The 15,522-nt window shown below is 37.5% G+C and overlaps 1 protein-coding gene across 2 annotated transcripts in view; it reads right to left on the bottom strand.

Annotated features, from left to right (window-relative positions):
- The window catches only part of DOP1B (DOP1 leucine zipper like protein B), a 59,910-nt gene that overhangs the window by 24,908 nt on the left and 19,480 nt on the right, over positions 1 to 15,522 (bottom strand). For both annotated transcript variants that reach the window (XM_063305380.1, XM_063305382.1), the window contains exons 10-18: positions 15,022 to 15,142; positions 14,220 to 14,339; positions 12,816 to 12,915; positions 9,503 to 9,694; positions 7,239 to 7,926; positions 5,771 to 6,042; positions 4,512 to 4,664; positions 1,568 to 1,668; positions 1,164 to 1,354 (exon numbers count right to left, since the gene is read on the bottom strand). In XM_063305380.1, coding sequence (XP_063161450.1) covers positions 1,164 to 1,354; positions 1,568 to 1,668; positions 4,512 to 4,664; positions 5,771 to 6,042; positions 7,239 to 7,926; positions 9,503 to 9,694; positions 12,816 to 12,915; positions 14,220 to 14,339; positions 15,022 to 15,142 — 1,938 coding nt within the window. The remainder of the gene's footprint in view (positions 1 to 1,163; positions 1,355 to 1,567; positions 1,669 to 4,511; positions 4,665 to 5,770; positions 6,043 to 7,238; positions 7,927 to 9,502; positions 9,695 to 12,815; positions 12,916 to 14,219; positions 14,340 to 15,021; positions 15,143 to 15,522) is intronic.

Genomic DNA, 15,522 nt, shown 5'->3' on the forward strand with positions numbered 1-15,522 from the left:
GGGCAGTGAGAAATGTGATAAATAAATATTATCTACCTAACTGAACAGAATATCCATTAAACAGATACACACACACACACACACACACACACTTCATGCAGCAATGCAAAAGGAAAATTCCATACTAGGGAGGACAGGGACTGAAAATAGAACTACTATTATCCTAATGCTTTCATATATATCTATGCTGCTACTTTGTCAAATCTGAAACGTGTAATTGTAACTTTTTGAATTATTTTATGGTGTGGAGCTAATTTTTAGGGACTTGCAGCATTTTCATTCCAAGAAAATCTAAGGAGTTTGTGTGTGTGCTTGTGTGTGTGTGTTCTCTTTAGGAAAAATGCACTAATGGGGAAACAACCAATGTTTTTAAAAAATATGCATGTAATGTGTTGATTTATTGTGATGTAAATTTTTTATTCTTTTTCCATACAACTAAGTGATCCAATAAGGTGAACTCTCAGTACATTCCAGAGACAAAATAAGTTATAACATTCTGTTTACCAAAGGATAGCCAACAACTAAGATAACTTAAAAAAGAATTAAATTAGTTATTATACGGACCGATCTATAAATAGCATTATCCATGCTTGTTAAATAAAACTCTAGCTCAAGGAAAACATGTGTCATGTTCTCCGTTTCAATGTCCTGTAGACATCGTAACATTTCACATGTCACTCTTCTAATCCGTGTTTCCCTGTTGGAAATTTCCAGCCCTGCGTGGCTGTAATCTCTGGAATGCATGTTTGGGTTGGTGACTCTATTCAAGGTTACTTTCCCAGGCCGGTGTATGACGATGGATGGCATCTGGGATGGGGTGGTTGTTACGAGGAGGCACGGGGCGGAGTTGGCCTGAAGCAACAGTATTTGATTTGTATTTCGCGCGCTTTTGGTTTATTCTCAGCTTTGTCTGTATCTGTATACTATTCCTTAATAAATCAGTTATCTTAAAGCTCGGGCTTGTGAGACTGAGTATCTTGGAATAGGCAACCATTACAACATGCCACCAAATACATTAACTCATTGGTAGAGAAAAGCAAAAGAAGACCCACTATTTGTATTCTTCCCAGATGCATTTGAGTGATCATCTTGGGAAGGAGATATCCTAGGCTAGATGGTATCTTGGTCTGATCCAGTAAGAGATTTCCTAAACAAAACCTTACCTGCTGAGTTTTTCCGCTTCATGCAGTGAAGGGAGATACGTTGTGTCTTGGGATGTAATAAAAGCAGAAGAGCAGGTTCAAGAATTCTTGTAACATCGTTAAGTGAGAGTGCTCGTATCAACCAACCCTGTGCTGCAGCACTAATTGCTCCATCTGAATAATTCAGACTATCCAGTACAACAAACAGGGATCTATAGGAAAAAATTAATAGAAGGTAGCACTACTGAAACAATGATAATGTTCTGAGAGGACTAGAACACAGCTCACAAAAACGCATTACTGTAATAATAAAATGAAAATAAACATCTTTATGCAAACATGGGACTGCATCATTAGTCTATTTCAGTTATACTGATTACATTAAATACAGTTTATCAAAATATACCAATTCATAATAGCCATACCTATCAAAAGATCGGCTGTGGGATGTAGGTCTGTTGCCCTGAATTTCTCTGGTCAAATGCCACATGATGGAGAATCTGAACAGTGCTTCCAGCCTCATACACTTGCACGAAAGAAATCCAAAACATAAGAAAAAGTTAGTGTACTATATTTAAATATACATATTTCTATCATTCAAACTTACAAATATTCATGATAATTATGAAACATGAAAATAATTTGCTGATATAGGATGCAGTTCTTAGCATTTATTATACTTATAATTTATATACATTTTCCCTATAGGTAGCAAAACCAATCAATATTTACAATTCCAAAAAAAATTAAAACAGCAATTAATGTGTTTCTAAAAAATGTCAAATGTTGAATTTAAAATGGCAGCAGTCAAAATAACAAATCTTCTTTAATCTTTGCCAATCACAGAAATATGAAGCTTAGGGAGAAAATGTTACTAGCATACCTAAGTTGTTTCATAATTATCTAATGAACTGTATTCTACTATATTCCTTATTGCAAAGATAAATTATAATCTGTTGCTTTGCAGCAAATAACATTGTGATTACAAGGAAACCAAAGTTAAACCATAGTTTAGCTTTCATAGAGGTGATTAAATTAGTAAGTATTACCAGTTTAAATTCTATGGCATTAAATGGGAAGATATTTCTACTTTTCTATCTCTAAAATTAAAATTACTGGCCAAGAGGGAAAAGAAAGAGGGTTTTCCCTGTTACTCATAAAGTTTCCTTCATCCAATGCATGGAGTGGTTAAACTAATACAGGATTTAAATTGGGATGATGAGGTGGGAAAAAGAGGGAGGGAAAGACAGGTTGATTATACAGATGCAGGTTACATGTGAGACAGATCACATGTACCTTATCAATTAACAATTGCTGTATGTTAAAAAGCCACTGTGTTTGGTGAGACCTTTTGAGATAGCTTGACATGTGAGTTCAGCAATCTGTCACATGGTTGTAGTGTTAAAGTTTCTTTTTTTCCAAAATGTTATTTTGAGATCTGTGATACAATGTCCTAGGAAGTTAAAATGCTCTGATACTACTTTATCCTTGTTTTCCTGATGTCAAATTTCTAATCATTCCAATTCTTATGCTATGTTTTTGTTTAACAAATATGTTTTCCATAACTATGCATATGACTGTGACGTTGGAATTTCCCCAAACTATAGCACTATATTTAAGTATGTACTATCTTCTATAATAGTGGTATATGAGCACCTCAAAATACTGCTGAATTGTAATTTTTACATAAGAGTAATGGGAAATAATGAAGTATGTGGGAATTAGTCATATCAACTGTTTTTAATTATTCTGATTTTGGTTCACGTCCGTCCATCCGTACGTCTGTCTGTCTGTCTGATTTATCCCCGCCCATCTCCTCCCGTCGGAGGCCTCTGGGCGGTTTACAACAAGTGATTAAAACCATCAGAATAATACAAAAAATAAAATACTATAAAAATACTATAAATAGAAATAAAAATAAATAAAAAATCCAAGTGATGAAACATCTAAAACAGTCCAAGTGTGGGAGGAGTGATCTATAACAACCATCCCCATGTAACTCTATTCCCCTCTCCACCCCAAGTGAGGCGGCAGAACCAGGTCTTCAGACTTTGCCAAAAGGCCAGGAGCAATGGGGCCAATCTCACCTCCAGCGGCAGCATGTTCCACAGGGTGGGAGCTACTGTGGAGAAGGCCCGCTTCCTGGACCCCGCCAGGTCCGTAGCATGCCCTCTCTGCACGATTGGGTGGGATGGGTTGATGTAATGGGGAAGAGGCGGTCCCTCAGGTAACCTGGTCCCATGCCATGTAGAGCTTTAAAGGTGATAACCAACACCTTGAATTGGACCCGGAAGCAAACTGGTACCCAATGCAGCTCGCGCAGCAGTGGTGTTACATGTGCCCTTCTGGGGGCACCAAAAACAGCTCGTGCTGCTGCATTCTGGACCAGCTGAAGCTTCCGGTTACTTTTCAAGGGTAGCCCCATGTACAGCGCATTGCAATAGTCTATCTGAGAGATAACAAGGGCATGAGTGACTGTTCGAAGGGCCTCCTGGTCCAGGAAGGGGCGTAACTGGTGCACAGCACGTAGCTGCACAAAGGCTCTCCTGGCCACGGCTGCCACCTGCTCTTCGAGCAGGAGCCGTGAGTCCAGGAGGACCCCCAAGTTACGCACCGGGTCTGTCTGGGGCAGTGCAATCCCATCCAGAACCAGAGATCTTAATGTCCCGGATACAAAAGAACCATTAACCCACAGCCACTAGGTCTTACCAGGGTTCAGTTGAAGCCTGTTGTTCCCCATCCAGGCCCCCACAACCCCCAGACACTCGGAGAGGGTGGTCACGGCATCACTTATTTCACCCGGGATGGAGATATACAATTGAGTATCATCAGCATACTGATGATACCTCATCCCATGGTGATGGATGATCTCACCCAGCGGTTTCATGTAGATGTTAAAAAGGAGAGGGGAGAGTACTGATCCCTGTGGCACCCCACAAAGAAGGGGCTGCGGGGCCGATCTCTCCTCCCCTATCGAAACCTCCTGGGATCAGCCCTGGAAGAAGGAGGTGAACCAGCATAAGACTACGCCGCCCACCCCCAACTCCGAGCCGCCCCCAAAGGATACCATGGCCGATGGTATTGAAAGCCGCTGAGAGATCAAGGAGAGCGAGGATGGATGCACTGCCTCCATCCCGCTCCCGCCAGAGATCATCCCTAAGTGCGACCAATGCCATTTCTGTCCCATAACCGGGCCTGAAACCTGACTGAAAGGGGTCTAGATAATCCGTTTCTAACAATAATATAATTATTCATATTTCATGGAGAATTTTATCTATTTAGAAGTTTGACTGGCATGCTGCTCCAAGGGGCCCAAGTAAAAGTGTGCAAACTTGATTTTGGTCAGTACTGCAAAACACAAATCCTTACTTTATCACGATCCAGTAATGCATGACAGATAATGTCTTCACAGATATTAGCTGATGGAGCTAGACAATGCAGACGGTAGAACAGTTCTACACATGTGTTGTGATGCTCTCGTGTCTCTTTGTTTAACTGATCCCAAAGCACTTGAGCAACTCTCTGTTGCAAATTGAAAAAAAAATCAAAATTATTCATTTTAGGAAGATTTAACACAGAATAAAGGAAGCTATATTACTGAAAAATATATTGGTTTTAATTTTCATTTTCAGTCCTGACCAAAGCAATGCTTAGCTACCTTAATAGATAATACTGATTGCAGGTTATCTTTGATGGCATTGTCACCTGCTGTTATTGCAAATTAATGTTTTTTCTCCAACTGTCTTTCTGCTCCTTCAACATCTCTAATGTAGTTCCTTTAGTTCAGTGATTCTCAAACACTGGTCCTTGACACAACAGTCCCACATTGGAAAGCCTCTGTTCTCTACTCAGCCCCTTCCTCCCCACATTCACTTCCAATCAACTGATTCATTGAAGCCTACAATAATACAAGCAACAACATGAATGCTAAAATACAACTAACTTCAGCAGCGGATATGCCCTGATTGCAGTTACTGACCATGAATCAACATATGCTGTGCTAACTTGAATTGTGATTTTGCATCAGTTATCTATACATAGCAGTATAAATGGGAAAAATGATAACAAATATCTAAATATAGGTTTTAATTGGGTTGGAAATCTACTTAACCGCAGCCCCGTAGTACTCATGGATTTTTATCAGATTGGTTACTGATCAAGTTTGTGCTCAGAGCTATTATGCCATTGGCTACATAAAATAATTCCAATGGTAACTAAATATTAATAATGGATTAAAATGTTGGTACAAAATGTCATCTTACAAGACCTTTAAAAAAGGAAGGATGGGAAGGTATATTATAATGCAACTATAATCATTATCCTATTTGCTAAACATATGTACTGCCAAGCTGTTAAAGACAAAAATTTAGGGAGATATTTGTTTAATTGGCTGTCCCCACATTTTCTAAATGTTTATTTAGAGGTAGACAATTGCAGAAAGTTTGAGAGCCCCTGCTTAAGTGGCTCTCTTACTTTGTTGTATTAGATTAAGTAAGGAAAGTAACAAGAAATGCTATTAGCCAAATAATAATAATAATAATAATAATAACAATAATGACACAAGTGCTAGCTGTTCTATTATCTCATATGCACAAACGTCTTAAGTGGGAAAAAAAAAAGCACAGCACCTGATAGAAATCAGTTTTTTCTGAAATTAGCTTTAGGACTCCAGGAGCAATAGGAGGAACTGTGACCATCTGCAGTCTTCCATAGAAGGGGTTTTGTCCAGGAATTTTATATCGCTTGATTCTGTCTTCAATAACTAATGCCAGTGACTGGGAATGGTTGATTACTTCTAGCAGTACAGAAATGGCCAAATTCTGAATGTAGCAGTCATTAACACAGCAACATACTGTCATCAAGGATTTGAGCCACAGGGGAAAACTGGATTCACTGCCTCCTAATGAAAGTATATTATTAGTATATTATTCAAATAATCATTAACTGGTAATTTGACAAGAGTAAAATGACATTCCCACATTGAGTTATGTGTATTAAATTTATTTAATACATATAAATGATACCTGCATTAATATTTTTAGTGTATATTCATCTATTAAACATCCGTATTTCTGTTTGAGATTCTATATAGACGATCTATTACTCCAACATACTTTTTTACTGCATATTTTTTTGAACTACATATATGGTAGTTCTTAGTATGAAATAGCTGTATTTCTGCAATTACTGAAAAGCACACCAATAACTCCTCATTCTTCACAAGCTTTACTTTAATGCTAATCTAGCTGGTAGTCATCATCTAACTTCACTACTGGTGGTGGTGTACCTGACAATCTGCTAATTAAGTTATTCAACAAATTACTAAACTAAGCAACTGTTAACTGATCTGGCAAGGGAAATACAGAAATAACAACCACAAATGAGCATATAATTTTAATGAATACAGGAAGTCCTCACTTAACAACCATTTGTTTAGTGATGGTTCAGACTTAGCACAGTGTTGGAAAAAATGACTTACGACCGATTCTCACACTTATGACTGTTGCAGCATGCCAGCAGTCACATGATCATGATTTGGGTGCTTGGCAGCTGGTTTGCATTTATGACCATCACATGGTCACATGATCACCGTTTTTGATCTTCCCAGCTGGCTTCTGGCAAGCAAAATCACTGGGGAACTCTGTGATTTGCTTAACGACCCCATGGTTCGCTTAATGCCTGTGGTGATTTGCTTAATGACACCCCAAAAAAGGTAGTAAAATTGGGTCAGATCCGCTTAATGACTGCTTCACTTAGCAACTGAAATTCCAGTCCAAATTGTGGTTGTTAAGCAAGGACTACCTGTAGTAGGATCCACTGTATTCAACGTGATACACTCCCGATTCCTTATGAGTTAAGATCACGCTATAAGAGCATTAGCCTTTTAAAGAATGCCCATTCTCCGTATACTGATAAAATTAAGGTTGCATCTACTAGAGCTTTCATATACCATTCTGCTGTAATATCCTATAAATATATTTATAAATGTATAGATTTGGTTAGAATTTGTGAATATTTCCCTTGAAAGCCTCCTTATTTTGCATTCTTCTGTTATGTGAAATTATCAGACTGCTGGAATGAGAATGTTCATCTTACCAGACACTTGGAAGAGTGACAAATACAACAGTTCAGATTCTTCCTCAGAAAGATAGACAGGGAACGTAGTGCAATCCAGAAAGAGATAGCACAGAGCGGAAAAGGCGTCTCTGCAATCCTCTCGTGTATCTCCCAAATCAAACATGACTTGATCGAAGTCCCAATCCTTCTCTTCTTTAGCCCTTGGATGACCACGTTCATCAGAAGGAAAGACAGGCTCCAGACCTTTCTGCTTAAAAGGTGATCCTCGTACAGTGAAGAAATCGGATAGCATTTGCTTCAACTGAGGCACCGTTATCTGCCTGGATTCACTTGAGTGACTTTTCCCCCCAGTATTTATGGCAACTTGGTAGTTATTCCCTTTGTTGTTCCCTTGTCTGACATGGACTTTTGAAACACTGTCATTGTTGGAATTCTGTAAATGAACCTCAAATATATGTTTACTGGCAAATTTTGCAACCAGTTCCTGGATGTGGTGCAAAGTCACCTGCATGCTTCCACCCTTTTTCCAGACATCATCTTTGTCAGGGATTATCCTAGGTATCCTCAAGTGCTGTAACAGTTCAGGAGATGAAGCACTAAGAGCGATGCCACTGTCTTCAGATTTCAGTGAAGGAAAAGGAACATCTTCATCTTCAAGAACCTTGTATTCTGAACTTATTTCCTGGTTGTCTTCCTTTACAGGACTCTGAAATATTGCAGTAAGTATGTCTCACTCTAAATATGAATGTATGTATGCATGTGTTTATTTATCAAATTTTGTCACTGCCCATCTCCCCCCAAAAGGGGGACTCTGAGTGGATAAAGGCATAACAGCAAAAAAACAAAAAACTTTAAGATTTTAAAGTAAGCTTCGAAGATATCCTTACAGCTAAGACAACAAGAACTGAAACTTAACATTTATACGAGATGCACACATACAGTGCATTCTTGTTTAAGTGTTCAGTTGAACTTGCATGGGCAACCTGCAGTTCCAAAGCCCCAGATGGCCTTGGATTCCTTTCTGGAGCCCTCAGTGCTTCTGGGGACCATAACTGCCAAAAAAATGGGAGTATAATCAGTATTCCAACACTTGCAATTTCACAATGTGAAGGAAGTTTTCCATCAGTAAATGGGGCTTTGCAAATAGCCAATCTGTGTATGGGAAGAACACTTTTTTTTCCTCTTAGCTACTCAGAGTTGCCTGGCAAGTGAGTAGCCACATAAATTGAACAAAGAAATAAATGAATAAGAACCAATTCAGATTAGGGCACTTGCAAGAAATAGATGTACCTCTTGCCATACAGCATAGCCCAGTTTGCATGTCTAATTTAAATAAAACAATTTTCTTTAAATAAAAACAAAGCTACTTTAATTTTTTCAAAAACAGTCATGCAGTCCCAAATTACATGACAAGCATTAGATCTATTTCTTTGTCAATGCCTATGGGTAACAAATGAAAGAGATTTATTTATTATGGAGGTGTTTCAATTGCATTGTATTGAAGTGGCATCATATAGTTGACTTTGGTTGATCTCAGAAAGCTAAGAAGGCTTATATCTGGTTAGTACTTACATGGGAGATTCCCAGAAAATACCAGGGTATAAGGTAGACTAGGAATTCAATTTTTTTTCCCAAAAGAATGGCAAAGTACTTCCATACCATTGCCAAGAAAACTATACATATATGTCCACAGGGACTCAAGCTTGACTTGGAGACTTTACTTCTAAAAATACATTGGCACCTCTGAGTTTGTTCGCATCTAAATTTTAACTCTGAAACTAGTGCTTTTTATTTATAAGGCCACTAATAAAGAGAATAATCCAGAAACAGAACATGAAAAAATTAATATGTACATCTTTTAAACTTAACAGTTTAGAATCAAGAATTAACAATTATTTTTAAATTTAAAAATTCCCCTGATCAAAGAAATAGGTAATTAAAAACTGTTTTTAAGCCATATTTCACTACAACATATTTAAATGAGCACAATTTTAGTTCATACTGTATTATAATTTCCTATATAGATATTGGAATTGTAGTATTATCATAAATGAAATGCTGCTTTGGAGAACCAATACTTTTCACAATGTATGAAGCTAAATAAATAATTTCCAATTTCCATATCAGAAAGCAGCCACCAGAATCACTCTTATATTGAACATTCACATTACTATTCACGCATTATGAAAAGCATAGTTTGAAATACTGTACAAATATATGCAGTATGGCCTTAATAAATAAACTCATGCAAATATGGGTCAGGATAAGATATTAATACTTACAGAGTCTGAGCTTCCTGTTTCAGTACTCAGATAGGCAGAGGGCATTTGTACTTTACTAAGTACTTTGAAGCATGTTCTTAACACATGTGTGAACTCTGGTAAACTTAATACTTCCATGTTTTGAAGGAGGGATTGTGCCATACAGCTGAGCATTTGTGGCAGATACAGAGACTGTACTTCAGAATAAAGTTCCTACAAAAAGCAAGATGGTTCAAGTAAACAAGCAGTTAATGCTGAGCAGTAATGGATTATATGAAGACAAGCAAATTGAAATTAAATCCAGATAAGATGGGAAAATAAAATCAAACCTTGAGATTGCAATCTGACCGCTTTAGAATAGGACTGCATCAGTTCAGTTGATCTGGCAGCACTGTAGTACAGGCAGCAGTGGCAACAAATAACACATTTGTGTAATTATAGTGTGTCAATTGCAAGTGCTCTGAAGCCAGTCAGAACTGTCTGAGTTACAACATAATATGATGCATTCTACCTTGGGCTCCTGTGGAAGACTCTTCTTCAATTGGTTAATAGCTGGGGACTAACTTTGCATTCCAAGCAATGCGTGGAAGTGGAAGAAGACAATAGAATAGGAAGGACAAGATACCTCTTCCAGAAAATTAGAAACATTGGAGGTAAATTCCAGGCAAAAATGGGTATGATCAAAAACAAAGATGGCAAGGACCTAACAGAAGAAGAGATCAAGAAAAGGTGGCAAGAATATACAGAAGACCTGTATAGGAAGGATAACAATATTGGGGATAGCTTTGACAGTGTGGTCAGTGAGCTAGAGCCAGACATCCTGAAGAGTGAGGTTGAATGGGCCTTAAGAAGCATTGCTAATAACAAGGCAGCAGGAGACGATGGCATCCCAGCTGAACTGTTCAAATTCTTGCGAGATGATGCTGTCAAGGTAATGCATGCTATATGCCAGCAAATTTGGAAAACACAAGAATGGCCATCAGACTGGAAAAAATCAACTTATATCCCCATACCAAAAAAGGGAAACACTACAGAATGTTCAAACTATCGAACAGTGGCACTCATTTCACATGCCAGTAAGGTAATGCTCAAGATCCTGCAAGGTAGACTTCAGCAATTCATGGAGCGAGAATTGCCAGATGTACAAGCTGGGTTTAGAAAAGGCAGAGGAACTAGGGACCAAATTGCCAATATCCGCTGGATAATGGAAAAAGCCAGGGAGTTTCAGAAAAACATCTATTTCTGTTTTATTGACTATTCTAAAGCCTTTGACTGTGTGGACCATAACAAATTGTGGCAAGTTCTTAGCGGTATGAGGATACCAAGTCACCTTGTCTGCCTCCTGAAGAATCTGTATAACGACCAAGTGGAAACGGTAAGAACAGACCACGGAACAACGGACTGGTTTAAGATTGGGAAAGCGTACGGCAGGGCTGTATACTCTCACTCTACCTATTCAACTTGTACACAGAACACATCATGCGACATGCTGGGCTGGAGGAATCCAAGGCTGGAGTTAAAATCGCTGGAAGAAACATTAACAATCTCAGATATGCAGATGATACCACTTTGATGGCTGAAAGCAAAGAGGAACTGAGGAGCCTTATGATGAAGGTGAAAGAAGAAAGTACAAAAGCTGGCTTGCAGCTAAACCTCAAAACAACCAAGTTTATGGCAACCAGCTTGATTGATAACTGGCAAATAGAGGGAGAAAATGTAGAAGCAGTGAAAGACTTTGTATTTCTAGGTGCGAAGATTACTGCAGATGGTGACTGCAGTCAGGAAATCAGAAGACGCTTAATCCTTGGGAGAAGAGCAATGACAAATCTCAATAAGATAGTTAAGAGCAGAGACATCACACTGACAACAAAGGTCCGCATAGTTAAAGCAATGGTGTTCCCTGTAGTAACATATGGCTGCGAGAGCTGGACCATAAGGAAGGCTGAGAGAAGGAAGATCGATGCTTTTGAACTGTGGTGTTGGAGGAAAATTCTGAGAGTGCCTTGGACTGCAAGAAGATCAAACCAGTCCATTCTCCAGGAAATAAAGCCAGACTGCTCACTTGAGGGAATGATATTAAAGGCAAAACTGAAATACTTTGGCCACATAATGAGAAGACAGGACACCCTGGAGAAGATGCTGATGTTAGGGAGAGTGGAGGGCAAAAGGAAGAGGGGCTGACCAAGGGCAAGGTGGATGGATGATATTCTAGAGGTGACGGACTCATCCCTGGGGGAGCTGGGGGTGTTGGCGACCGACAGGAAGCTCTGGCGTGGGCTGGTCCATGAAGTCACAAAGAGTCGGAAGCGACTAAATGAATAAACAACAACAACAACTTTGCATGGTATTATGATCATATCATATCAATAACGCAAGAGCCATACTAGGCATTCATTACTGTGGAATTAAATTCAACGAGTTGGCCTTAATCTTTAAATGATTACACAATATAGGCCTTGTCTATGTAAGACAATTACCTGTCTCACAATGAGCCTATCTGGATATTAGGATCTTCAAAAATCCTTCCAGTTATCCCTGCTTGCAAAGCCTTACTTGTTTGGCTAATGAAAATGAGTCTTCTTAAATTTTTTTCTCTTTTTTATGGAACACATATAAACAAATAAGATGAAGAAAGCAGGAAAAAAGAATAAAAGAATAAAATACATATCGATAAACAAGGGATTTACAGATGTTGTGGAAGATATAATTTTCCAGTATGTCATTAATTAATTGTGAATAACTGAATATATTATATTGTTTTAAAAGGCTAAAAATTGCTATTATCCTCTAAGAAAAACATGAATATTAGTAACCATGATCAAAACAGTATAAATCACCAAGCTACAATAATTTCTGACCACATTCCTAAAGATTATTCAATCTGGAAATGCTATAAGATTGAAGCATAAAGTAAGCATAGTGAAAACCAATTTCTGGTAATGGTACAAATCCATGTCTTGAAAATAAGCCTTTTTTTTTTATTGGTCACAAACTGTGGAACACATTTGAGTTGCAAGTGGTTCTTCTTAAGTTTTATGTTATTTGTGAATTTGGTTTAACTGAATTGTTTTGTAGTTTTATTCCTTTCTACTGGTTGCTGCTTATTTTGTAGAAAAGCAAAGTACAAATCTAATAAATGAAATGAAATGTTTCTCATAATTTAACACAGCATAGATATAGTAATTAAATATATCATGTCATAAAACTCCAAATAACTCCAGTGGGACTATACCCCAGCATAAAGACTTTCTTGGCAAGTAAAACACATCTGTACATATTAAGGAACTAATTTACATAAAAGGCTTAGGAGAAAAAATAAAACATTTTGACTTACCAGTGGTATCACATCTAGAAGAAACACTGTTAGTATGCAGAGTTCTGAAACTGTTGCACCCTTAGTTAGAAGTTGTGTCTGTGTGGATTTATTTCTGCCACTGAAAGGAAAAGGACGCCTTTAAAAAAAACTTTTCATTAGAGTTTGATCATAGTGCAATTTTCAGTAGAAATGCAATTAAAAACAGTAATACACATAATACACACATTATTACTGTTATGTAGTTCTTCCAAGGAATATTTGTTTTAAAAACTTCTCTAGATATTATTATTTTGTTTTCCAAACCAATCATTGTGTTTCCCAAAACACAGTAGAGAGAAAGGCAAGCATACTTTAGTAGGTATTTGAATTTCAGTAGAACAACTATAGATATGTTCACATTTACTGTGGAAGATGACCCTAAATATGACATGATATTCCCCACAAAAAAGAAAAAATAAAAGATAGAAAATCCCACCTGCTTCCATTAACATAGACCTAATCAATCAAATGCAATTTTCCTATTTTAAAAAGGTAAACTCACCTTTAGGTAAAGCTGAACCACTTGGTAACTTTGTTTTCTTGGCAGTATTATGGAAGTGGTTTACCACTGCCTTCTTACAGGATGGTTTTCCCCCCCCCCCAATTTCCAAACCTAACTATAGCCCTGGTTTTTCCTGGAAATCTCCTCCTCATATAAATAAATATGACTTTGTTCAGCATTTCAATATAAACCAAGTGAGCCAGATGGTAGATATAAATTTACTTATTTAGACAATTTATATGGCTGTCCATCTTGCTGCAGTGACTCCAAGTGGCTACAGTAATAAAACAGCAATGAACCAAACAATTAGAAACAATCAAAATTGTTGCTCGGTGTTTGGTTCATTGCTCACAATTTACAGTGAGCCAGAAGTCCCAATAAAACTTCAATTTTACAGAGAGAGATAACACTAGAGGTTGCCTACCCACCTAGCCCCAAGGCTTGAGAAAAAGTCAGCTTTTTAATATGTTGTGAAAGGCTAATAGTGTAGGGGCCATCCAAATGGGGGATGCTGTTCCACAGTGCTGGTGCTGCAACAGAGAAAGCATGTCTCCTGGCTCCCACAAGATGACTTAGCTTAACAGAAGGGACCAGGAGCATGTCCATCGTGTACGATCCAGTGTGTAGAGCAGCGCAATTGGACACAGGTGGTTCCCCAGATTATCTGGCCCTGTACCATGTGGGGCTTTATAGGTGATACTCAGTTTATTGGAAGCCAATGTGGCTTGCAGAGCAATGATATTACATGGGCATATTATGACAGGCCCAAAATTGCATGTCTTTTGCATTCGGAATTTAAGATAAATTATTACTGTTCCCTTATTATTCAGTTGCTTTGTGACCAATTATCTCCAAAGGAAAAATACAAGATCTATAACTACCTTAAGCAGTCTTCAATACATCTGGTCATATAATCCCAGAGAAAATCTGTGTTTAAGGATGTGATCAACAAATTAGCTGTTTTAACAATCTCAGATGCATTCTTGTTTTCTTTTATTGCACTAAAAAGAGAATCAACATCTAGTAAATATATGTTTTTAATGTTAGGCATAGTATTTTAGAAACAAATAAATATATTTTTTAAGTGTTGGTACAAAAATTTGGAACTGGGTGTTCAGAAATTAAACTGAAACCCTAAGCTCATACCTGTCCTGAAATTTAAGTCTGAGTTATAAAATGGACCAGGTTTTGTACCAGTCTTTTCCAACACAATCACTCTCCTTTTTGCATTCAAGCAGTATTATGGGATTTCATTTTAATTGACAATCCTCTAGCACTTCTCCAGGGGATAAAAGAATCCCAATTTATTAAGATTACTGAAGATACATTCTGTTTTGATTTAATTGCTTTAAGTCTGTGCAGTAGTAGTAGCCACAACAGCCAACTGGCTTCATGACTGAGGCAGAACTAGAGCTCATGGTTTCCCAGTTTCTATCCCAATGCCTTGGGTACAATACCATTGTACCAAACTGGCATTGTGTTAACCCACACAACTTCATATTTCTGAAAGACTTTTGCAACTACTGATCTAGAATATATTATATATCAAATACCAGAAAAAAAAACTCTACACACAAACCATACAAATGTATTATCTATCTATCTATCTATCTATCTATCTATCTATCTATCTATCTATCTATCTATCTATCTAAACAAACAACAAAAAAGCTTACAGTGTACCTTGTAAGGACATTCCCAGTTTGACTATAGCTAAGTTCAAGATCAGAACCTAGTGTTTCCTTGCAATATCTATAGAATGCTCTGATCACTTCAAGAAACAAGTCAGCAACAACTAGTGGGCCTGCAATAGGGGAAATATAAAGCAATCCAATGTTTAAAGACTTATGTATACATGGGAATAAAATCTTATTATAAAGTAATATTAACACAACTTGTCCTTGGCAATTCAGTGTTTTGAATTGTTAAAGTATTGTTAGGATGTTAAAGTATTGTTAGGATTTCACAGATATAATTAGCAATGTAACCAGAATTTACAGAATTCTGTAACAGAATCTCAATATTCCACATAGCTCAGTTTTATGTTACAGTATATCTTACTGTACTTCAGTATATCTTACTTCTTCTTACTTCGCAGAAGAAATAGCCTCAGTTGATACAACAAGTGAATTATGCAAGGAGCTTACTGGTTTATTTATATGATCTCATTATGAAATTTAATAT

Source organism: Candoia aspera, chromosome 5 (assembly GCF_035149785.1).
Source record: "Candoia aspera isolate rCanAsp1 chromosome 5, rCanAsp1.hap2, whole genome shotgun sequence".
Lineage (NCBI taxonomy): Eukaryota > Metazoa > Chordata > Lepidosauria > Squamata > Boidae > Candoia > Candoia aspera.